Source organism: Oncorhynchus masou, chromosome 7 (genome assembly GCF_036934945.1).
Source record: "Oncorhynchus masou masou isolate Uvic2021 chromosome 7, UVic_Omas_1.1, whole genome shotgun sequence".
Classification (NCBI taxonomy): Eukaryota; Metazoa; Chordata; class Actinopteri; order Salmoniformes; family Salmonidae; genus Oncorhynchus; species Oncorhynchus masou.
The window spans coordinates 2,232,397-2,259,137 of record NC_088218.1 but is presented as its reverse complement, the minus strand read 5'-3'; the positions used below and the strand labels follow the sequence as shown (position 1 = coordinate 2,259,137).

General features: G+C 50.3%; 2 protein-coding genes across 2 annotated transcripts in view; one reads left to right on the top strand and one right to left on the bottom strand.

Moving 5' to 3' along the window:
- Positions 1–26,741, top strand: part of LOC135542910 (protein diaphanous homolog 3-like) — a 1,769,082-nt gene that overhangs the window by 719,244 nt on the left and 1,023,097 nt on the right. The gene's annotated exons all lie outside the window — the stretch shown is intronic.
- LOC135542890 (protein diaphanous homolog 3-like) overlaps positions 1–26,741 on the bottom strand; it is a 467,767-nt gene that overhangs the window by 140,449 nt on the left and 300,577 nt on the right. The window contains exon 19 of the mRNA XM_064970040.1: positions 3,342–3,436. Within this exon, the coding sequence (XP_064826112.1) occupies positions 3,342–3,436 (95 nt within the window). The remainder of the gene's footprint in view (positions 1–3,341; positions 3,437–26,741) is intronic.

Sequence of the window (26,741 nt, the reverse complement as noted above, 5' to 3'; positions counted from 1 at the left end):
TCTCCCCTCCCTTTCTCCTCTCCTACCCCCTCATCTCCGTCCTCTCCTCTCCTCCTTGTCCTCTCCTCTCCCCTCCCTTTCTCCTCTCCTACCCTCATCTCCGTCCTCTCCTCTCCTCCTTGTCCTCTCCTCTCCCCTCCCTTTCTCCTCTCCTACCCCCTCATCCCCGTCCTCTCCTCTCCTCTATGTCGTCTCCTCTCGTCTCCTCTCCTCCTTGTCCTCTCCTCTCCCTCCCTTTCTCTCTCCTACCCCCTCATCCCCGTCCTCTCCTCTCCTCTATGTCGTCTCCTCTCCTCCTTGTCCTCTCCTTAAGCAGCTTTTCTCTGAACAGCTAGTGGTCTGTTCATTACATGACAGAGAAATACCAAGACTGGTCTGCCCGTCTGTCTGTCTGTCTGTCTGCCCGCCCGTCTGTCCGCCCACCTGTCTGTCTGTCTGTCTGCCTGCCTGCCTGCCTGCCTGTCTGTCTGTCTGTCTGTCTGCCCGTCAGTATGCCTGTCAGTCTGCCCGTCCGTCTGGCTGTCCGCCCGCCCGACTGTCTGTCAGTCAGTCTGCCCGTCAGTCCGTCCGCCCGCCCGTCCGCCCGCCCGTCCGTCTGTCTGTCTGTCCGTCAGTCTGCCCGTCTGTCTGTCTGTCCGCCCGCCCGTCTGTCTGTCCGCCCGCCCACCCGTCTGTCTGTCCGCCCGCCTGTCTGTCCGTCAGTCTGTCAGTCAGTCTGTCCGTCAGTCTGTCCGTCAGTCTGTCCGTCAGTCTGTCCGTCAGTCTGCCCGTCAGTCCGTCCGCCCGCCCGTCCGTCCGCCCGCCCGCCCGTCCGTCTGTCTGTACGTCTGTCCGTCTGTCCGCCCGTCCGTCAGTCTGTCTGTCTGTCTGTCTGTCCGTCTGTCTGTCTGCCCATCTGTCTGCCTGTCCGTCTGTCTGTCTGTCTGTCTGTCTGCCCGTCTGTCTGTCTGTCCATCTGTCTGTCTGTCTGTCTGTCTGTCTGTGAGACAGTGCCTGCTGGCTTTGTTTAACCTGTTATTATTACTATGTGTCTGCCTCCCTCATCGTTATGTATCACTGAACCATAGAGTTATCATGAGTTATCATAGTAGAGGTCAGAGGTCATGGTTACCTGAACCATAGAGTTATCATGAGTTATCATAGTAGAGGGCATAGGTCATGGTTACCTGAACCACAGCGGTATCATAGTAGAGGTCAGAGGTCATGGTTACATGAACCATATAGTTATCATAGTAGAGGTCAGAGGTCATGGGTACCTGAACCACATAGTTATGATAGTAGAGGTCAGAGGTCATGGGTACCTGAACCACATAGTTATGATAGTAGAGGTCAGATGTCATGGTTACCTGAACCACAGTTATCATAGTAGAGGTCAGAGGTAATGGTTACCTGGCCCACATAGTTATCATAGTAGAGGTCAGAGGTAATGGTTACCTGAACCACAGTTATCATAATAGAGGTCAGAGGTAATGGTTACCTGAACCACATAGTTATGATAGTAGAGGTCAGAGGTCATGGTTACCTGAACCACAGTTATCATAGTAGAGGTCAGAGGTCATGGTTACCTGGACAATATATTTATCAAAGTAGAGGTCAGAGGTCATGGTTACCTGAACCACAGCGGTATCATAGTAGAGGTCAGAGGTCATGGTTACCTGAACCATATAGTTATCATAGTAGAGGTCAGAGGTCATGGTTACCTGAACCACAGTTATTATAGTAGAGGTCAGAAGTAATGGTTACCTGGACCACATAGTTATCATAGTAGAGGTCAGAGGTAATGGTTACCTGGACCACATAGTTATCATAGTAGAGGTCAGAGGTCATGGTTACCTGAACCACAGTTATCATAGTAGAGGTCAGAGGTAATGGTTGCCTGGACCACACAGTTATCATATTAGAGGTCAGAGGTCATGGTTACATGAACCATAGTTATCATAGTAGAGGTCATGGTTACCTGAACCACATAGTTATGATAGTAGAGGTCAGAGGTCATGGTTACCTGAACTACAGTTATCATAGAGGTCAGAGGTCATGGTTACCTGGACCACATAGTTATCATAGTAGAGGTCAGAGGTCATGGTTACCTGAACCACAGTTATCATAGTAGAGGTCAGAGGTCATGGTTACCTGAACCACATAGTTATCATAGTAGAGGTCAGAGGTCATGGTTACCTGAACCACAGTTATCATAGTAGAGGTCAGAGGTCATGGTTACCTGGACAATATATTTATCAAAGTAGAGGTCAGAGGTCATGGTTACCTGAACCACAGCGGTATCATAGTAGAGGTCAGAGGTCATGGTTACCTGAACCATATAGTTATCATAGTAGAGGTCAGAGGTCATGGTTACCTGGACAATATATTTATCATAGTAGAGGTCAGAGGTCATGGTTACCTGAACCATATAGTTATGATAGTAGAGGTCAGAGGTCATGGTTACCTGAACCACAGTTATTATAGTAGAGGTCAGAAGTAATGGTTACCTGGACCACATAGTTATCATAGTAGAGGTCAGAGGTAATGGTTACCTGAACCACAGATAGCATAGTAGAGGTCAGAGGTCATGGTTACCTGAACCACAGTTATCATAGTAGAGGTCAGAGGTAATGGTTGCCTGGACCACACAGTTATCATATTAGAGGTCAGAGGTCATGGTTACATGAACCATAGTTATCATAGTAGAGGTCATGGTTACCTGAACCACATAGTTATGATAGTAGAGGTCAGAGGTCATGGTTACCTGAACTACAGTTATCAAAGAGGTCAGAGGTCATGGTTACCTGGACCACATAGTTATCATAGTAGAGGTCAGAGGTCATGGTTACCTGAACCACAGTTATCATAGTAGAGGTCAGAGGTCATGGTTACCTGGACCACATAGTTATCATAGTAGAGGTCAGAGGTCATGGTTACCTGGACCACAGAGTTATCATAGTAGAGGTCAGCGGTCATGGTTACCTGAACCACAGCTATCATAGTAGAGGTCAGAGGTCATGGTTACCTGTACCACAGTTATCATAGTAGAGGTCAAATGTCATGGTTACCTGAACCACATAGTTATGATAGTAGAGGTTAAAGGTCATGGTTACCTGGACCACATAGTTATGATAGTAGAGGTTAAAGGTTAGTGATAAGGTAACAGGGGGATATTAGGGGTTAATACCTGAACCACAGAGTTATGATCGTAGAGGTTAAAGGTCATGGTTACCTGGACCACAGAGTTATGATAGTAGAGGTTAAAGGTTAGTGATAAGGTAACAGGGGGATATTAGGGGTTAATACCTGAACCACAGAGTTATGATCGTAGAGGTTAAAGGTTAAAGGTTAGGGGTTGGTACCTGTATCATGGGTTCAGTGAGCTGTTCCTCGTCGACCTCTAGGACGGCCCTTCTGATCTCCTGGTAAGGCATCCTGAAGGACCCCAGGAAGATAGCTGAGGAGAGAAGAGAGGGAGAGAGACAGTAAGGCATCATGAAGGACCCCAGGAAGATAGCTGAGGAGAGAAGAGAGGGAGAGAGACAGTCTGAAGGACCCCAGGAAGAGAGCTGAGGAGAGAAGAGAGGGAGAGAGACAGTAAGGCATCATGAAGGACCCCAGGAAGATAGCTGAGGAGAGAAGAGAGGGAGAGAGACAGTCTAAAGGACCACAGGAAGATAGCTGAGGAGAGAAGAGAGGGAGAGAGACAGTAAGGCATCATGAAGGACCCCAGGAAGATAGCTGAGGAGAGAAGAGAGGAGAGAGACAGTAAGGCATCCTGAAGGACCCCAAGAAGATAGCTGAGGAGAGAAGAGAGGGAGAGAGACAGTCTGAAGGACCCCAGGAAGAGAGCTGAGGAGAGAAGAGAGGGAGAGAGACAGTAAGGCATCATGAAGGACCCCAGGAAGATAGCTGAGGAGAGAAGAGAGGGAGAGAGACAGTCTAAAGGACCACAGGAAGATAGCTGAGGAGAGAAGAGAGGGAGAGAGACAGTCTGAAGGACCCCAGGAAGATAGCTGAGGAGAGAAGAGAGGGAGAGAGACAGTAAGGCATCCTGAAGGACCCCAGGAAGATAGCTGAGGAGAGAAGAGAGGGAGAGAGACAGTAAGGCATCATGAAGGACCCCAGGAAGATAGCTGAGGAGAGAAGAGAGGGAGAGAGACAGTAAGGCATCATGAAGGACCCCAGGAAGATAGCTGAGGAGAGAAGAGAGGAGAGAGACAGTAAGGCATCCTGAAGGACCCCAAGAAGATAGCTGAGGAGAGAAGAGAGGGAGAGAGACAGTAAGGCATCATGAAGGACCCCAGGAAGAGAGCTGAGGAGAGAAGAGATGGAGAGAGACAGTCTGAAGGACACCAGGAAGAGAGCTGAGGAGAGAAGAGAGGGAGAGAGACAGTAAGGCATCATGAAGGACCCCAGGAAGAGAGCTGAGGAGAGAAGAGAGGGAGAGAGACATATTGAAGGACCCCCGGAAGATAGGTGAGGAGAGAAGAGAGGGAGAGAGACAGTAAGGCATCATGAAGGACCCCAGGAAGAGAGCTGAGGAGAGAAGAGAGGGAGAGAGACATATTGAAGGACCCCCGGAAGATAGGTGAGGAGAGAAGAGAGGGAGAGAGACAGTAAGGCATCATGAAGGACCCCAGGAAGATAGCTGAGGAGAGAAGAGAGGGAGAGAGACAGTCTGAAGGACCCCAGGAAGAGAGCTGAGGAGAGAAGAGAGGGAGAGAGACAGTAAGGCATCATGAAGGACCCCAGGAAGAGAGCTGAGGAGAGAAGAGAGGGAGAGAGACATATTGAAGGACCCCGAAGATAGGTGAGGAGAGAAGAGAGGGAGAGAGACAGTAAGGCATCATGAAGGATCCCAGGAAGATAGCTGAGGAGAGAAGAGAGGGAGAGAGACAGTCTGAAGGACCCCAGGAAGAGAGCTGAGGAGAGAAGAGAGGGAGAGAGACAGTAAGGCATCCTGAAGGACCCCAGGAAGATAGCTGAGGAGAGAAGAGAGGGAGAGAGACAGTAAGGCATCATGAAGGACCCCAGGAAGATAGCTGAGGAGAGAAGAGAGGGAGAGAGAGTCTGAAGGACCCCAGGAAGAGAGCTGAGGAGAGAAGAGATGGAGAGAGACAGTAAGGCATCATGAAGGACCCCAGGAAGATAGCTGAGGAGAGAAGAGAGGGAGAGAGACAGTAAGGCATCATGAAGGACCCCAGGAAGATAGCTGAGGAGAGAAGAGAGGGAGAGAGACAGTAAGGCATCCTGAAGGACCCCAGGAAGATAGCTGAGGAGAGAAGAGAGGGAGAGAGACAGTAAGGCATCATGAAGGACCCCAGGAAGAGAGCTGAGGAGAGAAGAGAGGGAGAGAGACAGTAAGGCATCATGAAGGACCCCAGGAAGAGAGCTGAGGAGAGAAGAGAGGGAGAGAGACAGTCTGAAGGACCCCAGGAAGAGAGCTGAGGAGAGAAGAGAGGGAGAGAGACAGTAAGGCATCATGAAGGACCCCAGGAAGATAGCTGAGGAGAGAAGAGAGGGAGAGAGAGTCTGAAGGACCCCAGGAAGAGAGCTGAGGAGAGAAGAGATGGAGAGAGACAGTAAGGCATCATGAAGGACCCCAGGAAGATAGCTGAGGAGAGAAGAGAGAGAGAGAGATAGTCTGAAGGACCCCAGGAAGAGAGCTGAGGAGAGAAGAGAGGGAGAGAGACAGTAAGGCATCATGAAGGACCCCAGGAAGATAGCTGAGGAGAGAAGAGAGGGAGAGAGACAGTCTAAAGGACCCCAGGAAGAGAGCTGAGGAGAGAAGAGAGGGAGAGAGACAGTAAGGCATCATGAAGGACCCCAGGAAGATAGCTGAGGAGAGAAGAGAGGAGAGAGACAGTCTGAAGGACCCCAGGAAGATAGCTGAGGAGAGAAGAGAGGGAGAGAGACAGTCTGAAGGACCCCAGGAAGAGAGCTGAGGAGAGAAGAGAGGGAGAGAGACAGTCTGAAGGACCCCAGGAAGAGAGCTGAGGAGAGAAGAGAGGGAGAGAGACAGTAAGGCATCATGAAGGACCCCAGGAAGATAGCTGAGGAGAGAAGAGAGGGAGAGAGACAGTCTGAAGGACCCCAGGAAGAGAGCTGAGGAGAGAAGAGAGGGAGAGAGACAGTAAGGCATCATGAAGGACCCCAGGAAGAGAGCTGAGGAGAGAAGAGAGGGAGAGAGACAGTAAGGCATCATGAAGGACCCCAGGAAGAGAGCTGAGGAGAGAAGAGAGGGAGAGAGACAGTAAGGCATCATGAAGGACCCCAGGAAGAGAGCTGAGGAGAGAAGAGGGAGAGAGACAGTCTGAAGGACCCCAGGAAGAGAGCTGAGGAGAGAAGAGAGGGAGAGAGACAGTAAGGCATCATGAAGGACCCCAGGAAGATAGCTGAGGAGAGAAGAGAGGGAGAGAGACAGTCTGAAGGACCCCAGGAAGAGAGCTGAGGAGAGAAGAGATGGAGAGAGACAGTAAGGCATCATGAAGGATCCCAGGAAGAGAGCTGAGGAGAGAAGAGAGGGAGAGAGACAGTAAGGCATCATGAAGGACCCCAGGAAGATAGCTGAGGAGAGAAGAGAGGGAGAGAGACAGTAAGGCATCCTGAAGGACCCCAGAAAGAGAGCTGAGGAGAGAAGAGAGGGAGAGAGACAGTAAGGCATCATGAAGGACCCCAGGAAGAGAGCTGAGGAGAGAAGAGAGGGAGAGAGACAGTAAGGCATCATGAAGGACCCCAGGAAGAGAGCTGAGGAGAGAAGAGAGGGAGAGAGACAGTCTGAAGGACCCCAGGAAGAGAGCTGAGGAGAGAAGAGAGGAGAGAGACAGTAAGGCATCATGAAGGACCCCAGGAAGAGAGCTGAGGAGAGAAGAGAGGGAGAGAGACAGTAAGGCATCATGAAGGACCCCAGGAAGAGAGCTGAGGAGAGAAGAGAGGGAGAGAGACAGTAAGGCATCATGAAGGACCCCAGGAAGATAGCTGAGGAGAGAAGAGAGGGAGAGAGACAGTAAGGCATCCTGAAGGACCCCAGAAAGAGAGCTGAGGAGAGAAGAGAGGGAGAGAGACAGTAAGGCATCATGAAGGACCCCAGGAAGAGAGCTGAGGAGAGAAGAGAGGAGAGAGACAGTCTGAAGGACCCCAGGAAGAGAGCTGAGGAGAGAAGAGAGGGAGAGAGACAGTAAGGCATCATGAAGGACCCCAGGAAGAGAGCTGAGGAGAGAAGAGAGGGAGAGAGACAGTAAGGCATCATGAAGGACCCCAGGAAGAGAGCTGAGGAGAGAAGAGAGGGAGAGAGACAGTCTGAAGGACCCCAGGAAGAGAGCTGAGGAGAGAAGAGAGGGAGAGAGACAGTCTGAAGGACGCCAGGAAGATAGCTGAGGAGAGAAGAGAGGGAGAGAGACAGTAAGGCATCATGAAGGACCCCAGGAAGATAGCTCAGGAGAGAAGAGAGGGAGAGAGACATCTTGAAGGACCCCGGAAGATAGGTGAGGAGAGAAGAGAGGGAGAGAGACAGTAAGGCATCATGAAGGACCCCAGGAAGAGAGCTGAGGAGAGAAGAGAGGGAGAGAGACAGTAAGGCATCATGAAGGACCCCAGGAAGATAGCTGAGGAGAGAAGAGAGGGAGAGAGACAGTAAGGCATCATGAAGGACCCCAGGAAGAGAGCTGAGGAGAGAAGAGAGGGAGAGAGACAGTAAGGCATCATGAAGGACCCCAGGAAGATAGCTGAGGAGAGAAGAGAGGGAGAGAGACAGTCTGAAGGACCCCAGGAAGAGAGCTGAGGAGAGAAGAGAGGGAGAGAGACAGTAAGGCATCCTGAAGGACCCCAGGAAGAGAGCTGAGGAGATAAGAGAGGGAGAGAGACAGTAAGGCATCATGAAGGACCCCAGGAAGAGAGCTGAGGAGAGAAGAGAGGGAGAGAGACAGTCTGAAGGACCCCAGGAAGATAGCTGAGGAGAGAAGAGAGAGAGAGAGACAGTAAGGCATCCTGAAGGACCCCAGGAAGAGAGCTGAGGAGAGAAGAGAGGGAGAGAGACAGTCTGAAGGACCCCAGGAAGAGAGCTGAGGAGAGAAGAGAGAGAGTTATTTAGAGAGAGGTCACAACAGTAGACAACACGGAGGTGTGTTTGTTCGGCTGTTGTCGATAACTCAACCAGAAGGACTAGACACACACTGCGGTGCTGGTTCGGTGCTGTGTGTACCAGAACAGACATACGTGGAGATAGCTCTGTTATCATGTCCTAACACACACACACTTTCTCTCTCTCACACACACACACACACACACACCCTCCTTCCGTTCCATTATTTTTACTGTGCATAAGATATCACTTTGACTTGGCTGGTTAGACTCATTCTCCTTTAATACATGAACCAAAGGTCACAGACCTGCTTGATTTACACCAATGAGGAGCAGAGAGAGAGAGACAGAGACAGAGACACACAGAGAGAGACACATAGAGAGAGAGCGAGAGAGAGAGAGCGAGAGAGAGAGCTTCAGCCCAGCACCCACTGCCATTATTCCAACACGTTAAACAGGCATCTAGAGCCTGGTAATGATAATGTGTATTTCTATGATAGAAGCTTATAAACCCTCTCAGTCATACTGGTAATGATAATGTGTATTTCTATGATAGAAGCTTATAAACCCTCTCAGTAATACAGCCTGGTAGGGATAATGTGTATTTCTATGATAGAAGCTTATAAACCCTCTCAGTCATACAGCCTGGTAGGGATAATGTGTATTTCTATGATAGAAGCTTATAAACCCTCTCAGTCATACAGCCTGGTAATGATAATGTGTATTTCTATGATAGAAGCTTATAAACCCTCTCAGTAACACTGCCAAAGCCCCTCATAACTCGGATTCATCTGACACCATGGTATCTTTACGTTCTATACATCTCCGGGATGGAAAAACACTCAGTGTAAACAGACATAATGTATATAAGATAACGGACGTACAACGCCTTCCTAAAATATTCAGAACCCCTTGCCCTGTTCCACTATTCAGAACCATGTTGACCTGTTCCACTATTCAGATCCCCTTGCCCTGTTCCACTATTCAGAACCATGTTGCCCTGTTCCACTATTCAGATCCCCTTCCCCTGTTCCACTATTCAGAACCCCTTGCCCTGTTCCACTATTCAGAACCATGTTGACCTGTTCCACTATTCAGAACCATGTTGACCTGTTCCACTATTCAGAACCCTCGACCTGTTCCACTATTCAGAACCATGTTGACCTGTTCCACTATTCAGAACCATGTTGACCTGTTCCACTATTCAGAACCCCTCGACCTGTTCCACTATTCAGAACCCCCGACCTGTTCCACTATTCAGAACCCCTCGACCTGTTCCACTATTCAGATCCCCTCGACCGGTTCCACTATTCAGAACCCTCGACCTGTTCCACTATTCAGAACCCCTCGACCTGTTCCACTATTCAGAACCCCTCGACCTGTTCCACTATTCAGAACCCCCGACCTGTTCCACTATTCAGAACCCCTCGACCTGTTCCACTATTCAGAACCCCTCGACCTGTTCCACTATTCAGAACCCTCGACCGTTCCACTATTCAGAACCCCTCGACCTGTTCCACTATTCAGAACCCCTCGACCTGTTCCACTATTCAGAACCCCTCGACCTGTTCCACTATTCAGAACCCCTCGACCTGTTCCACTATTCAGAACCATGTTGACCTGTTCCACTATTCAGAACCCTCGACCTGTTCCACTATTCAGAACCCCTCGACCTGTTCCACTATTCAGAACCCCTTGCCCTGTTCCACTATTCAGAACCCCTCGACCTGTTCCACTATTCAGAACCATGTTGACCTGTTCCACTATTCAGAACCATGTTGACCTGTTCCACTATTCAGAACCCCTCGACCTGTTCCACTATTCAGAACCCCTCGACCTGTTCCACTATTCAGAACCATGTTGACCTGTTCCACTATTCAGAACCCCTCGACCTGTTCCACTATTCAGAACCCCTCGACCTGTTCCACTATTCAGAACCATGTTGACCTGTTCCACTATTCAGAACCCCTCGACCTGTTCCACTATTCAGAACCATGTTGCCCTGTTCCACTATTCAGAACCCCTCGACCTGTTCCACTATTCAGAACCATGTTGACCTGTTCCACTATTCAGAACCCCTCGACCTGTTCCACTATTCAGAACCCCTTGACCTGTTCCACTATTCAGAACCATGTTGACCTGTTCCACTATTCAGATCCCCGACCTGTTCCACTATTCAGAACCCTCGACCTGTTCCACTATTCAGAACCCCTTGCCCTGTTCCACTATTCAGAACCCCTCGACCTGTTCCACTATTCAGATCCCCTCGACCTGTTCCACTATTCAGAACCATGTTGACCTGTTCCACTATTCATATCCCCTCGACCTGTTCCACTATTCAGAACCCCTTGCCCTGTTCCACTATTCAGAACCCCTCGACCTGTTCCACTATTCAGATCCCCTCGACCTGTTCCACTATTCAGATCCCCTCGACCTGTTCCACTATTCAGAACCCCTCGACCGGTTCCACTATTCAGAACCCCTCGACCTGTTCCACTATTCAGAACCCCTCGACCTGTTCCACTATTCAGATCCCCTTGCCCTGTTCCACTATTCAGAACCCCTCGACCTGTTCCACTATTCAGAACCCCTCGACCGGTTCCACTATTCAGAACCCCTCGACCTGTTCCACTATTCAGAACCCTCGACCTGTTCCACTATTCAGAACCATGTTGACCTGTTCCACTATTCAGAACCCCTCGACCTGGTCCACTATTCAGAACCCCTCGACCTGTTCCACTATTCAGATCCCCTTGACCTGTTCCACTATTCAGAACCATGTTGACCTGTTCCACTATTCAGAACCATGTTGACCTGTTCCACTATTCAGAACCCCTCGACCTGTTCCACTATTCAGAACCATGTTGACCTGTTCCACTATTCAGAACCCCTCGACCTGTTCCACTATTCAGAACCCCTCGACCTGTTCCACTATTCAGAACCCCTCGACCTGTTCCACTATTCAGAACCATGTTGACCTGTTCCACTATTCAGAACCCCTCGACCTGTTCCACTATTCAGAACCCCTCGACCTGTTCCACTATTCAGAACCCCTCGACCTGTTCCACTATTCAGAACCCTCGACCTGTTCCACTATTCAGATCCCCTCGACCGGTTCCACTATTCAGAACCATGTTGCCCTGTTCCACTATTCAGAACCCCTCGACCTGTTCCACTATTCAGAACCCCTCGACCGGTTCCACTATTCAGAACCATGTTGACCTGTTCCACTATTCAGAACCCTCGACCTGTTCCACTATTCAGAACCATGTTGCCCTGTTCCACTATTCAGAACCCCTCGACCTGTTCCACTATTCAGATCCCCGCCCTGTTCCACTATTCAGAACCCCTCGACCGGTTCCACTATTCAGATCCCCTCGACCTGTTCCACTATTCAGATCCCCGACCTGTAACACTATTCAGAACCCTCGACCTGTTCCACTATTCAGAACCCCTCGACCGGTTCCACTATTCAGGACCATGTTGACCTGTTCCACTATTCAGATCCCCTCGACCTGTTCCACTATTCAGAACCCCTTGCCCTGTTCCACTATTCAGAACCCCTCGACCTGTTCCACTATTCAGAACCCCTCGACCTGTTCCACTATTCAGAACCCCTTGACCTGTTCCACTATTCAGAACCCCTTGCCCTGTTCCACTATTCAGAACCCCTCGACCTGTTCCACTATTCAGAACCCCTCGACCTGTTCCACTATTCAGAACCCCTCGACCTGTTCCACTATTCAGATCCCCTCGACCTGTTCCACTATTCAGATCCCCTTGACCTGTTCCACTATTCAGAACCCCTCGACCTGTTCCACTATTCAGAACCCCTCGACCGGTTCCACTATTCAGGACCATGTTGACCTGTTCCACTATTCAGAACCATGTCGACCTGTTCCACTATTCAGAACCCCTTGCCCTGTTCCACTATTCAGATCCCCGACCTGTTCCACTATTCAGAACCCCTTGCCCTGTTCCACTATTCAGAACCCTCGACCTGTTCCACTATTCAGAACCCCTCGACCTGTTCCACTATTCAGAACCCCTCGACCTGTTCCACTATTCAGAACCCTCGACCTGTTCCACTATTCAGAACCCTTGCCCTGTTCCACTATTCAGAACCCCTCGACCTGTTCCACTATTCAGAACCCCTCGACCTGTTCCACTATTCAGATCCCCTCGACCTGTTCCACTATTCAGAACCCCTTGCCCTGTTCCACTATTCAGATCCCCTTGACCTGTTCCACTATTCAGAACCCCTAGACCTGTTCCACTATTCAGAACCCCTCGACCTGTTCCACTATTCAGAACCCCTCGACCTGTTCCACTATTCAGAACCCCTCCCACTATTCAGAACCCCTCGACCTGTTCCACTATTCAGAACCCCTCGACCTGTTCCACTATTCAGACCATGTTGCCCTGTTCCACTATTCAGAACCCCTCGACCTGTTCCACTATTCAGATCCCCGACCTGTTCCACTATTCAGAACCCCTCGACCTGTTCCACTATTCAGAACCCTCGACCGGTTCCACTATTCAGGACCATGTTGACCTGTTCCACTATTCAGAACCATGTCGACCTGTTCCACTATTCAGAACCCCTTGCCCTGTTCCACTATTCAGATCCCCTCGACCTGTTCCACTATTCAGAACCCCTTGCCCTGTTCCACTATTCAGAACCCCTCGACCTGTTCCACTATTCAGAACCCCTCGACCTGTTCCACTATTCAGACCATGTTGACCTGTTCCACTATTCAGATCCCCTCGACCTGTTCCACTATTCAGAACCCCTCGACCTGTTCCACTATTCAGAACCCCTCGACCTGTTCCACTATTCAGAACCCCTCGACCTGTTCCACTATTCAGATCCCCTCGACCTGTTCCACTATTCAGAACCATGTTGCCCTGTTCCACTATTCAGAACCCCTCGACCTGTTCCACTATTCAGAACCCCTCGACCGGTTCCACTATTCAGAACCATGTTGACCTGTTCCACTATTCAGAACCCCGACCTGTTCCACTATTCAGAACCATGTTGACCTGTTCCACTATTCAGAACCCCTCGACCTGTTCCACTATTCAGATCCCCTCGCCCTGTTCCAGAACCCTCGACCTGTTCCACTATTCAGATCCCCTCGACCTGTTCCACTATTCAGATCCCCGACCTGTAACACTATTCAGAACCCCTCGACCTGTTCCACTATTCAGAACCCCTCGACCGGTTCCACTATTCAGGACCATGTTGACCTGTTCCACTATTCAGATCCCCTCGACCTGTTCCACTATTCAGAACCCCTTGCCCTGTTCCACTATTCAGAACCCCTCGACCTGTTCCACTATTCAGAACCCCTCGACCTGTTCCACTATTCAGAACCCCTCGACCTGTTCCACTATTCAGACCTTGCCCTTTCCACTATTCAGAACCCCTCGACCTGTTCCACTATTCAGAACCCCTCGACCTGTTCCACTATTCAGAACCCCTCGACCTGTTCCACTATTCAGATCCCCGACCTGTTCCACTATTCAGATCCCCTCGACCTGTTCCACTATTCAGAACCCCTCGACCTGTTCCACTATTCAGAACCCCTCGACCGGTTCCACTATTCAGGACCATGTTGACCTGTTCCACTATTCAGAACCATGTCGACCTGTTCCACTATTCAGAACCCCTTGCCCTGTTCCACTATTCAGATCCCCTCGACCTGTTCCACTATTCAGAACCCCTTGCCCTGTTCCACTATTCAGAACCCCTCGACCTGTTCCACTATTCAGAACCCCTCGACCTGTTCCACTATTCAGAACCCCTCGACCTGTTCCACTATTCAGAACCCCTCGACCTGTTCCACTATTCAGAACCCCTCGACCTGTTCCACTATTCAGAACCCCTCGACCTGTTCCACTATTCAGAACCCCTTGCCCTGTTCCACTATTCAGAACCCCTCGACCTGTTCCACTATTCAGAACCCCTCGACCTGTTCCACTATTCAGATCCCCGACCTGTTCCACTATTCAGAACCCCTTGCCCTGTTCCACTATTCAGATCCCCTCGACTGTTCCACTATTCAGAACCCCTTGCCCTGTTCCACTATTCAGAACCCCTCGACCTGTTCCACTATTCAGAACCCCTCGACCTGTTCCACTATTCAGAACCCCTCGACCTGTTCCACTATTCAGAACCCCTCGACCTGTTCCACTATTCAGAACCCCTCGACCTGTTCCACTATTCAGACCATGTTGCCCTGTTCCACTATTCAGAACCCCTCGACCTGTTCCACTATTCAGATCCCCTCGACCTGTTCCACTATTCAGAACCCCTCGACCTGTTCCACTATTCAGAACCCCTCGACCGGTTCCACTATTCAGGACCATGTTGACCTGTTCCACTATTCAGAACCATGTCGACCTGTTCCACTATTCAGAACCCCTTGCCCTGTTCCACTATTCAGATCCCCTCGACCTGTTCCACTATTCAGAACCCCTTGCCCTGTTCCACTATTCAGAACCCCTCGACCTGTTCCACTATTCAGAACCCCCTCGACCTGTTCCACTATTCAGACCATGTTGACCTGTTCCACTATTCAGATCCCCGACCTGTTCCACTATTCAGAACCCCTCGACCTGTTCCACTATTCAGAACCCCTCGACCTGTTCCACTATTCAGAACCCCTCGACCTGTTCCACTATTCAGAACCCCTCGACCTGTTCCACTATTCAGAACCCCTCGACCTGTTCCACTATTCAGAACCCCTTGACCTGTTCCACTATTCAGATCCCCTCGACCTGTTCCACTATTCAGAACCCCTTGACCTGTTCCACTATTCAGAACCCCTCGACCTGTTCCACTATTCAGAACCCCTCGACCTGTTCCACTATTCAGACCATGTTGACCTGTTCCACTATTCAGATCCCCTCGACCTGTTCCACTATTCAGAACCCCTCGACCTGTTCCACTATTCAGAACCCTCGACCTGTTCCACTATTCAGAACCCCTCGACCTGTTCCACTATTCAGAACCCCTCGACCTGTTCCACTATTCAGAACCCCTTGACCTGTTCCACTATTCAGATCCCCTCGACCTGTTCCACTATTCAGAACCCCTTGACCTGTTCCACTATTCAGAACCCCTCGACCTGTTCCACTATTCAGAAACCCTCGACCTGTTCCACTATTCAGAACCCCTTGACCTGTTCCACTATTCAGAACCATGTTGACCTGTTCCACTATTCAGAACCCCTCGACCTGTTCCACTATTCAGAACCCCTCGACCTGTTCCACTATTCAGAACCCCTCGACCTGTTCCACTATTCAGATCCCCTCGACCTGTTCCACTATTCAGAACCCCTCGACCTGTTCCACTATTCAGAACCCTCGACCTGTTCCACTATTCAGATCCCCTCGACCGGTTCCACTATTCAGAACCATGTTGCCCTGTTCCACTATTCAGAACCCCTCGACCTTTTCCACTATTCAGAACCCCCGACCGGTTCCACTATTCAGAACCATGTTGACCTGTTCCACTATTCAGAACCCCTCGACCTGTTCCACTATTCAGAACCCCTCGACCGGTTCCACTATTCAGAACCCTCGACCTGTTCCACTATTCAGAACCCCTTGACCTGTTCCACTATTCAGAACCCCTCGACCTGTTCCACTATTCAGAACCCCTCGACCTGTTCCACTATTCAGAACCCTCGACCGGTTCCACTATTCAGGACCATGTTGACCTGTTCCACTATTCAGATCCCTCGACCTGTTCCACTATTCAGAACCCCTCGACCTGTTCCACTATTCAGAACCCCTCGACCTGTTCCACTATTCAGAACCCCTCGACCTGTTCCACTATTCAGAACCCCTTGCCCTGTTCCACTATTCAGAACCCCTCGACCTGTTCCACTATTCAGAACCCCTCGACCTGTTCCACTATTCAGATCCCTACGACCTGTTCCACTATTCAGAACCCCTCGACCGGTTCCACTATTCAGGACCATGTTGACCTGTTCCACTATTCAGAACCCCTCGACCTGTTCCACTATTCAGAACCCCTCGACCTGTTCCACTATTCAGAACCCTCGACCGGTTCCACTATTCAGGACCATGTTGACCTGTTCCACTATTCAGATCCCCTCGACCTGTTCCACTATTCAGAACCCCTTGCCCTGTTCCACTATTCAGAACCCCTCGACCTGTTCCACTATTCAGAACCCCTCGACCTGTTCCACTATTCAGACCATGTTGACCTGTTCCACTATTCAGATCCCCTCGACCTGTTCCACTACTTGACCTGTTCCAGAACCCCTCGACCTGTTCCACTATTCAGAACCCCTCGACCTGTTCCACTATTCAGAACCCCCTCGACCTGTTCCACTATTCAGATCCCCTCGACCTGTTCCACTATTCAGAACCCTCGACCTGTTCCACTATTCAGAACCACTGTTTCCACTATTCAGAACCCTCGACCTGTTCCACTATTCAGATCCCCGACCTGTTCCACTATTCAGATCCCCTCGACCTGTTCCACTATTCAGATCCCCTCGACCTGTTCCACTATTCAGAACCCCTCGACCGGTTCCACTATTCAGAACCCCTCGACCTGTTCCACTATTCAGAACCCCTCGACCTGTTCCACTATTCAGATCCCCTCGACCTGTTCCACTATTCAGATCCCCTCGACCTGTTCCACTATTCAGATCCCCTCGACCTGTTCCACTATTCAGAACCCCTCGACCTGTTCCACTATTCAGAACCCCTCGACCTGTTCCACTATTCAGATCCCCTCGACCTGTTCCACTATTCAGAACCCCTCGACCTGTTCCACTATTCAGAACCCCTCGACCTGTTCCACTATTCAGATCCCCTTGCCCTGTTCCACTATTCAGAACCCTCGACCTGTTCCACTATTCAGAACCCCTCGACCTGTTCCACTATTCAGACCATGTTGACCTGTTCCACTATTCAGATCCCCTCGACCTGTTCCACTATTCAGAACCCCTCGACCTGTTCCACTATTCAGAACCCCTCGACCTGTTCCACTATTCAGAACCCCTCGACCTGTTCCACTATTCAGAACCCCTCGACCTGTTCCACTATTCAGAACCCTCGACCTGTTCCACTATTCAGAACCCCTTGACCTGTTCCACTATTCAGATCCCCTCGACCTGTTCCACTATTCAGAACCCCTTGACCTGTTCCACTATTCAGAACCCCTCGACCTGTTCCACTATTCAGAACCCCTCGACCTGTTCCACTATTCAGACCATGTTGACCTGTTCCACTATTCAGATCCCCGACCTGTTCCACTATTCAGAACCCCTCGACCTGTTCCACTATTCAGAACCCCTCGACCTGTTCCACTATTCAGAACCCCTCGACCGGTTCCACTATTCAGGACCATGTTGACCTGTTCCACTATTCAGAACCATGTCGACCTGTTCCACTATTCAGAACCCCTTGCCCTGTTCCACTATTCAGAACCCCTTGACCTGTTCCACTATTCAGAACCCCTTGCCCTGTTCCACTATTCAGAACCCCTCGACCTGTTCCACTATTCAGATCCCCTCGACCTGTTCCACTATTCAGAACCATGTTGACCTGTTCCACTATTCAGATCCCCTCGACCTGTTCCACTATTCAGATCCCCTTGACCTGTTCCACTATTCAGAACCCCTTGCCCTGTTCCACTATTCAGATCCCCTTGACCTGTTCCACTATTCAGAACCCCTCGACCTGTTCCACTATTCAGAACCCCTCGACCTGTTCCACTATTCAGAACCCCTTGACCTGTTCCACTATTCAGATCCCCTCGACCTGTTCCACTATTCAGAACCCTTGACCTGTTCCACTATTCAGAACCCCTCGACCTGTTCCACTATTCAGAACCCTTGTTCCACTATTCAGACCATGTTGACCTGTTCCACTATTCAGATCCCCTCGACCTGTTCCACTATTCAGAACCCCTCGACCTGTTCCACTATTCAGAACCCCTCGACCTGTTCCACTATTCAGAACCCCTCGACCTGTTCCACTATTCAGAACCCCTCGACCTGTTCCACTATTCAGAACCCCTTGACCTGTTCCACTATTCAGATCCCCTCGACCTGTTCCACTATTCAGAACCCCTTGACCTGTTCCACTATTCAGAACCCCTCGAAACCTCGACCTGTTCCACTATTCAGAAACCCTCGACCTGTTCCACTATTCAGAACCCCTCGACCTGTTCCACTATTCAGAACCATGTTGACCTGTTCCACTATTCAGAACCCTCGACCTGTTCCACTATTCAGAACCCCTCGACCTGTTCCACTATTCAGAACCCCCGACCTGTTCCACTATTCAGAACCCCTCGACCTGTTCCACTATTCAGAACCCCTGACCTGTTCCACTATTCAGAACCCCTCGACCTGTTCCACTATTCAGATCCCCTCGACCGGTTCCACTATTCAGAACCATGTTGCCCTGTTCCACTATTCAGAACCCCTCGACCTTTTCCACTATTCAGAACCCCTCGACCGGTTCCACTATTCAGAACCATGTTGACCTGTTCCACTATTCAGAACCCCTCGACCTGTTCCACTATTCAGAACCCCTCGACCGGTTCCACTATTCAGAACCCTCGACCTGTTCCACTATTCAGAACCCATTGACCTGTTCCACTATTCAGAACCCCTCGACCTGTTCCACTATTCAGAACCCTCGACCTGTTCCACTATTCAGAACCCCTCGACCTGTTCCACTATTCAGACCATGACCTGTTCCACTATTCCAGACCTGTTCCACTATTCAGATCCCCGACCTGTTCCACTATTCAGAACCCTTGCCCTGTTCCACTATTCAGAACCCCTCGACCTGTTCCACTATTCAGAACCCCTCGACCTGTTCCACTATTCAGAACCCCTTGCCCTGTTCCACTATTCAGAACCCCTTGACCTGTTCCACTATTCAGAACCCCTCGACCTGTTCCACTATTCAGATCCCCGACCTGTTCCACTATTCAGAACCCCTCGACCTGTTCCACTATTCAGACCATGTTGACCTGTTCCACTATTCAGAACCCCTCGACCTGTTCCACTATTCAGAACCCCTCGACCTGTTCCACTATTCAGAACCCCTCGACCGGTTCCACTATTCAGGACCATGTTGACCTGTTCCACTATTCAGATCCCCTCGACCTGTTCCACTATTCAGAACCCCTTGACCTGTTCCACTATTCAGAACCCCTCGACCTGTTCCACTATTCAGAACCCCACTATTCGACCCCGACCTGTTCCACTATTCAGAACCCCTTGACCTGTTCCACTATTCAGAACCTGTGTTCCACTATTCAGATCCCCTCGACCTGTTCCACTATTCAGAACCCCTCGACCTGTTCCACTATTCAGAACCACTGACCTTTCCACTATTCAGAACCCTCGACCTGTTCCACTATTCAGAACCCCACTATTCAGACCCCGACCTGTTCCACTATTCAGAACCAACCCTCGACCTGTTCCACTATTCAGAACCCCTCGACCTGTTCCACTACCTGTTCCACTATTCAGATCCCCGACCTGTTCCACTATTCAGACCTGTTCCACTATTCAGATCCCCGACCTGTTCCACTATTCAGAACCTGTTCCACTATTCAGAACCCCTCGACCTGTTCCACTATTCAGAACCCCTGTTCCACTATTCAGATCCCCTTGCCCTGTTCCACTATTCAGAACCCCTCGACCTGTTCCACTATTCAGAACCCCTCGACCTGTTCCACTATTCAGACCATGTTGACCCCACTATTCAGATCCTGTTCCACTATTCAGAACCCCTGTTCCACTATTCAGACCTCGTTTCCACTATTCAGAACCCTCGACCTGTTCCACTATTCAGAACCCCTCGACCTGTTCCACTATTCAGAACCCCTCGACCTTCCACTATTCAGAACCCCTTGACCTCGATCCTGTTCCACTATTCAGAACCCCTCCCTGTTCCACTATTCAGAACCCCTGTTCCACTATTCAGAACCCTCGACCTGTTCCACTATTCAGACCATGTTGACCCCTATTCAGACCTGTTCCACTATTCAGAACCCCTCGACCTGTTCCACTATTCAGAACCCCTCGACCTGTTCCACTATTCAGAACCCCTCGACCTGTTCCACTATTCAGAACCCCTCGACCTGTTCCACTATTCAGAACCCCTCGACCTGTTCCACTATTCAGAACCCTCGTTCCACTATTCAGAACCCCTCGACCTGTTCCACTATTCAGAACCTTCCACTATTCAGAACCCCGACCTGTTCCACTATTCAGAACCCCTCGACCTGTTCCACTATTCAGAACCCCTCGACCTGTTCCACTATTCAGAACCCTCGACCTGTTCCACTATTCAGACCTGTTCCACTATTCAGAACCCCACTATTCAGAACCTGTTCCACTATTCAGAACCCTCGACCTGTTCCACTATTCAGAACCCCGACCGGTTCCACTATTCAGAACCATGTTCCACTATTCAGAACCCCTCGACCTTTTCCACCTTCAGTTTCCACTATTCAGAACCCCTCGACCTGTTCCACTATTCAGAACCCCTCGACCTGTTCCACTATTCAGAACCCCTGTTCCACTATTCAGAAACCCTCTGTTCCACTATTCAGACCATGTTGACCTGTTCCACTATTCAGAACCCCTCGACCTGTTCCACTATTCAGAACCCCTCGACCTGTTCCACTCAGAACCCCTCGACCGGTTCCACTATTCAGAACCCCTGACCTTTCCACTATTCAGAACCCCTCGACCTGTTCCACTATTCAGAACCCCTCGACCTCGACCTGTTTCCACTATTCAGAACCCCTTGACCTTCCACTATTCAGTTCCACTATTCAGAACCCTCGACTGACCTGTTCCACTATTCAGATCCCCACTATTCAGGACCATGTTCCACTATTCAGAACCCCTTGACCTGTTCCACTATTCAGAACCCCCCCTCGACCTGTTCCACTATTCAGAACCCCTCGACCTGTTCCACTATTCAGACCATGTTGACCTGTTCCACTATTCAGATCCCTCGACCTGTTCCACTATTCAGAACCCCTCGACCTGTTCCACTATTCAGAACCCCTGTTCCACTATTCAGACCTGTTTCCACTATTCAGAACCCCTCGACCTGTTCCACTATTCAGGACCACCTGTTCCACTATTCAGAACCCCTGACCTGTTCCACTATTCAGAACCCTCGACCTGTTCCACTATTCAGAACCCCTCGACCTGTTCCACTATTCAGATCCCCTCAGTTCCACTATTCAGATCCCCTCGACCTGTTCCACTATTCAGATCCTGAACCTTCCACTATTCAGATCCCCTCGACCTGTTCCACTATTCAGAACCCCTCGACCTGTTCCACTATTCAGATCCCCGACCTGACTATTCAGAACCCCTCGACCTTCCACTATTCAGAACCCCTCGACCTGTTCCACTATTCAGAACCCCTCGACCTGTTCCACTATTCAGAACCCCTCGACCTGTTCCACTATTCAGAACCCCTCGACCTGTTCCACTATTCAGAACCCCTCGACTGTTCCACTATTCAGAACCTGTTTCCACTATTCAGAACCCCTCGAACCTGTTCCACTATTCAGAACCCCTTGACACTATTCAGATGTTCCACTATTCAGAACCCTCGACCTGTTCCACTATTCAGAACCCCTCGACCTGTTCCACTATTCAGAACCCCACTATTCAGATCCCCTCGACCTGTTCCACTATTCAGAACCCTCGACCCTCTGTTCCACTATTCAGAACCCCTCGACCTGTTCCACTATTCAGAACCCCTCGACCTGTTCTGACCTTTCCACTATTCAGAACCCCTCGACCTGTTCCACTATTCAGAACCCCTTGACCTGTTCCACTATTCAGAACCCCTATTCAGACCTGTTCCACTATTCAGAACCCCTATTCAGACCTGTGTTCCACTATTCAGAACCCCTCGACCTGTTCCACTATTCAGAACCCCTCGACCTGTTCCACTATTCAGAACCATGTTCCACTATTCAGAACCATGTTGACCTGTTCCACTATTCAGACTATTCCCCCTCGACCTGTTCCACTATTCAGACCTGTTCCACTATTCAGAACCCCTTGACCTGTTCCACTATTCAGAACCCCCTCGACCTGTTCCACTATTCAGAACCCCTCGACCTGTTCCACTATTCAGAACCCCTCGACCTGTTCCACTATTCAGAACCCCTCGACCTGTTCCACTATTCAGAACCCCTCGACCTGTTCCACTATTCAGAACCCCTCGACCTGTTCCACTATTCAGAACCCCTTGACCTGTTCCACTATTCAGAACCCCTCGACCTGTTCCACTATTCAGAACCCACTATTCAGACCTGTTCCACTATTCAGATCCCCTCCTGTTCCACTATTCAGAACCCCTCGACCTGTTCCACTATTCAGAACCCCTCGACCTGTTCCACTATTCAGAACCCCTCGACCTGTTCCACTATTCAGACCTGTTCCACTATTCAGAACCCCTCGACCTGTTCCACTATTCAGAACCCACTTCCACTATTCAGAACCCCGACCTGTTCCACTATTCAGACCTGTTCCACTATTCAGAACCCCTCGACCTGTTCCACTATTCAGAACCATGTTGACCTGTTCCACTATTCAGAACCCCTCGACCTTTCCACTATTCAGAACCCCTCGACCTGTTCCACTATTCAGAACCCCTCGACCTGTTCCACTATTCAGAACCCTGTTCCACTATTCGAACCCCTCGACCTGTTCCACTATTCAGAACCCCTCGACCTGTTCCACTATTCAGAACCATGTTGCCCTGTTCCACTATTCAGAACCCCTCGACCTTTTCCACTATTCAGAACCCTCGACCGGTTCCACTATTCAGAACCATGTTGACCTGTTCCACTATTCAGAACCCCTCGACCTGTTCCACTATTCAGAACCCCTCGACCGGTTCCACTATTCAGAACCCCTCGACCTGTTCCACTATTCAGAACCCCTTGACCTGTTCCACTATTCAGAACCCCTCGACCTGTTCCACTATTCAGAACCCCTCGACCTGTTCCACTATTCAGAACCCTCGACCGGTTCCACTATTCAGGACCATGTTGACCTGTTCCACTATTCAGATCCCCTCGACCTGTTCCACTATTCAGAACCCTCGACCTGTTCCACTATTCAGAACCCCTCGACCTGTTCCACTATTCAGAACCCCTCGACCTGTTCCACTATTCAGAACCCCTTGCCCTGTTCCACTATTCAGAACCCCTCGACCTGTTCCACTATTCAGAACCCCTCGACCTGTTCCACTATTCAGATCCCCTCGACCTGTTCCACTATTCAGAACCCCTCGACCGGTTCCACTATTCAGGACCATGTTGACCTGTTCCACTATTCAGAACCCTCGACCTGTTCCACTATTCAGAACCCCTCGACCTGTTCCACTATTCAGAACCCCTCGACCGGTTCCACTATTCAGGACCATGTTGACCTGTTCCACTATTCAGATCCCCTCGACCTGTTCCACTATTCAGAACCCCTTGCCCTGTTCCACTATTCAGAACCCCTCGACCTGTTCCACTATTCAGAACCCCTCGACCTGTTCCACTATTCAGACCATGTTGACCTGTTCCACTATTCAGATCCCCTCGACCTGTTCCACTATTCAGAACCCCTCGACCTGTTCCACTATTCAGAACCCCTCGACCTGTTCCACTATTCAGAACCCCGACCTGTTCCACTATTCAGAACCCCTCGACCTGTTCCACTATTCAGATCCCCTCGACCTGTTCCACTATTCAGAACCCCTCGACCTGTTCCACTATTCAGAACCACTCGACCTGTTCCACTATTCAGAACCCTCGACCTGTTCCACTATTCAGATCCCCTCGACCTGTTCCACTATTCAGATCCCCTCGACCTGTTCCACTATTCAGATCCCCTCGACCTGTTCCACTATTCAGAACCCCTCGACCTGTTCCACTATTCAGAACCCCTCGACCTGTTCCACTATTCAGAACCCCTCGACCTGTTCCACTATTCAGATCCCCTCGACCTGTTCCACTATTCAGATCCCCTCGACCTGTTCCACTATTCAGATCCCCGACCTGTTCCACTATTCAGAACCCCTCGACCTGTTCCACTATTCAGAACCCCTCGACCTGTTCCACTATTCAGAACCCCTCGACCTGTTCCACTATTCAGAACCCCTCGACCTGTTCCACTATTCAGAACCCTCGACCTGTTCCACTATTCAGATCCCCTTGCCCTGTTCCACTATTCAGAACCCCTCGACCTGTTCCACTATTCAGAACCCCTCGACCTGTTCCACTATTCAGACCATGTTGACCTGTTCCACTATTCAGATCCCCTCGACCTGTTCCACTATTCAGAACCCCTCGACCTGTTCCACTATTCAGAACCCCTCGACCTGTTCCACTATTCAGAACCCCTCGACCTGTTCCACTATTCAGAACCCTCGACCTGTTCCACTATTCAGAACCCCTCGACCTGTTCCACTATTCAGAACCCCTTGACCTGTTCCACCATTCAGATCCCCTCGACCTGTTCCACTATTCAGAACCCCTTGACCTGTTCCACTATTCAGAACCCCTCGACCTGTTCCACTATTCAGAACCCCTCGACCTGTTCCACTATTCAGACCATGTTGACCTGTTCCACTATTCAGATCCCCTCGACCTGTTCCACTATTCAGAACCCCTCGACCTGTTCCACTATTCAGAACCCCTCGACCTGTTCCACTATTCAGAACCCCTCGACCTGTTCCACTATTCAGAACCCCTCGACCTGTTCCACTATTCAGAACCCCTCGACCTGTTCCACTATTCAGATCCCCTCGACCTGTTCCACTATTCAGAACCCCTTGACCTGTTCCACTATTCAGAACCCCTCGACCTGTTCCACTATTCAGAAACCCTCGACCTGTTCCACTATTCAGAACCCCTCGACCTGTTCCACTATTCAGAACCATGTTGACCTGTTCCACTATTCAGAACCCCTCGACCTGTTCCACTATTCAGAACCCCTCGACCTGTTCCACTATTCAGAACCCCTCGACCTGTTCCACTATTCAGAACCCTCGACCTGTTCCACTATTCAGAACCCCTCGACCTGTTCCACTATTCAGAACCCCTCGACCTGTTCCACTATTCAGATCCCCTCGACCGGTTCCACTATTCAGAACCATGTTGCCCTGTTCCACTATTCAGAACCCTCGACCTTTTCCACTATTCAGAACCCCTCGACCGGTTCCACTATTCAGAACCATGTTGACCTGTTCCACTATTCAGAACCCCCGACCTGTTCCACTATTCAGAACCCCTCGACCGGTTCCACTATTCAGAACCCCTCGACCTGTTCCACTATTCAGAACCCCTTGACCTGTTCCACTATTCAGAACCCCTCGACCTGTTCCACTATTCAGAACCCCTCGACCTGTTCCACTATTCAGAACCCCTCGACCGGTTCCACTATTCAGGACCATGTTGACCTGTTCCACTATTCAGATCCCCTCGACCTGTTCCACTATTCAGAACCCCTCGACCTGTTCCACTATTCAGAACCCCTCGACCTGTTCCACTATTCAGAACCCTCGACCTGTTCCACTATTCAGAACCCCTTGCCCTGTTCCACTATTCAGAACCCCTTGACCTGTTCCACTATTCAGATCCCCTCGACCTGTTCCACTATTCAGAACCCCTTGACCTGTTCCACTATTCAGAACCCCTCGACCTGTTCCACTATTCAGAAACCCTCGACCTGTTCCACTATTCAGAACCCCTCGACCTGTTCCACTATTCAGATCCCCGACCTGTTCCACTATTCAGAACCCTCGACCGGTTCCACTATTCAGGACCATGTTGACCTGTTCCACTATTCAGAACCCCTCGACCTGTTCCACTATTCAGAACCCCTCGACCTGTTCCACTATTCAGAACCCTCGACCGGTTCCACTATTCAGGACCATGTTGACCTGTTCCACTATTCAGATCCCCTCGACCTGTTCCACTATTCAGAACCCCTTGCCCTGTTCCACTATTCAGAACCCCTCGACCTGTTCCACTATTCAGAACCCCTCGACCTGTTCCACTATTCAGACCATGTTGACCTGTTCCACTATTCAGATCCCCTCGACCGGTTCCACTATTCAGAACCCCTTGACCTGTTCCACTATTCAGAACCCCTCGACCTGTTCCACTATTCAGAACCCCTCGACCTGTTCCACTATTCAGAACCCCTCGACCTGTTCCACTATTCAGATCCCCTCGACCTGTTCCACTATTCAGAACCCCTCGACCTGTTCCACTATTCAGAACCACTCGACCTGTTCCACTATTCAGAACCCCTCGACCTGTTCCACTATTCAGATCCCCGACCTGTTCCACTATTCAGATCCCCTCGACCTGTTCCACTATTCAGATCCCCTCGACCTGTTCCACTATTCAGAACCCCTCGACCTGTTCCACTATTCAGAACCCCTCGACCTGTTCCACTATTCAGAACCCCTCGACCTGTTCCACTATTCAGATCCCCGACCTGTTCCACTATTCAGATCCCCTCGACCTGTTCCACTATTCAGATCCCCGACCTGTTCCACTATTCAGAACCCCTCGACCTGTTCCACTATTCAGAACCCCTCGACCTGTTCCACTATTCAGAACCCCTCGA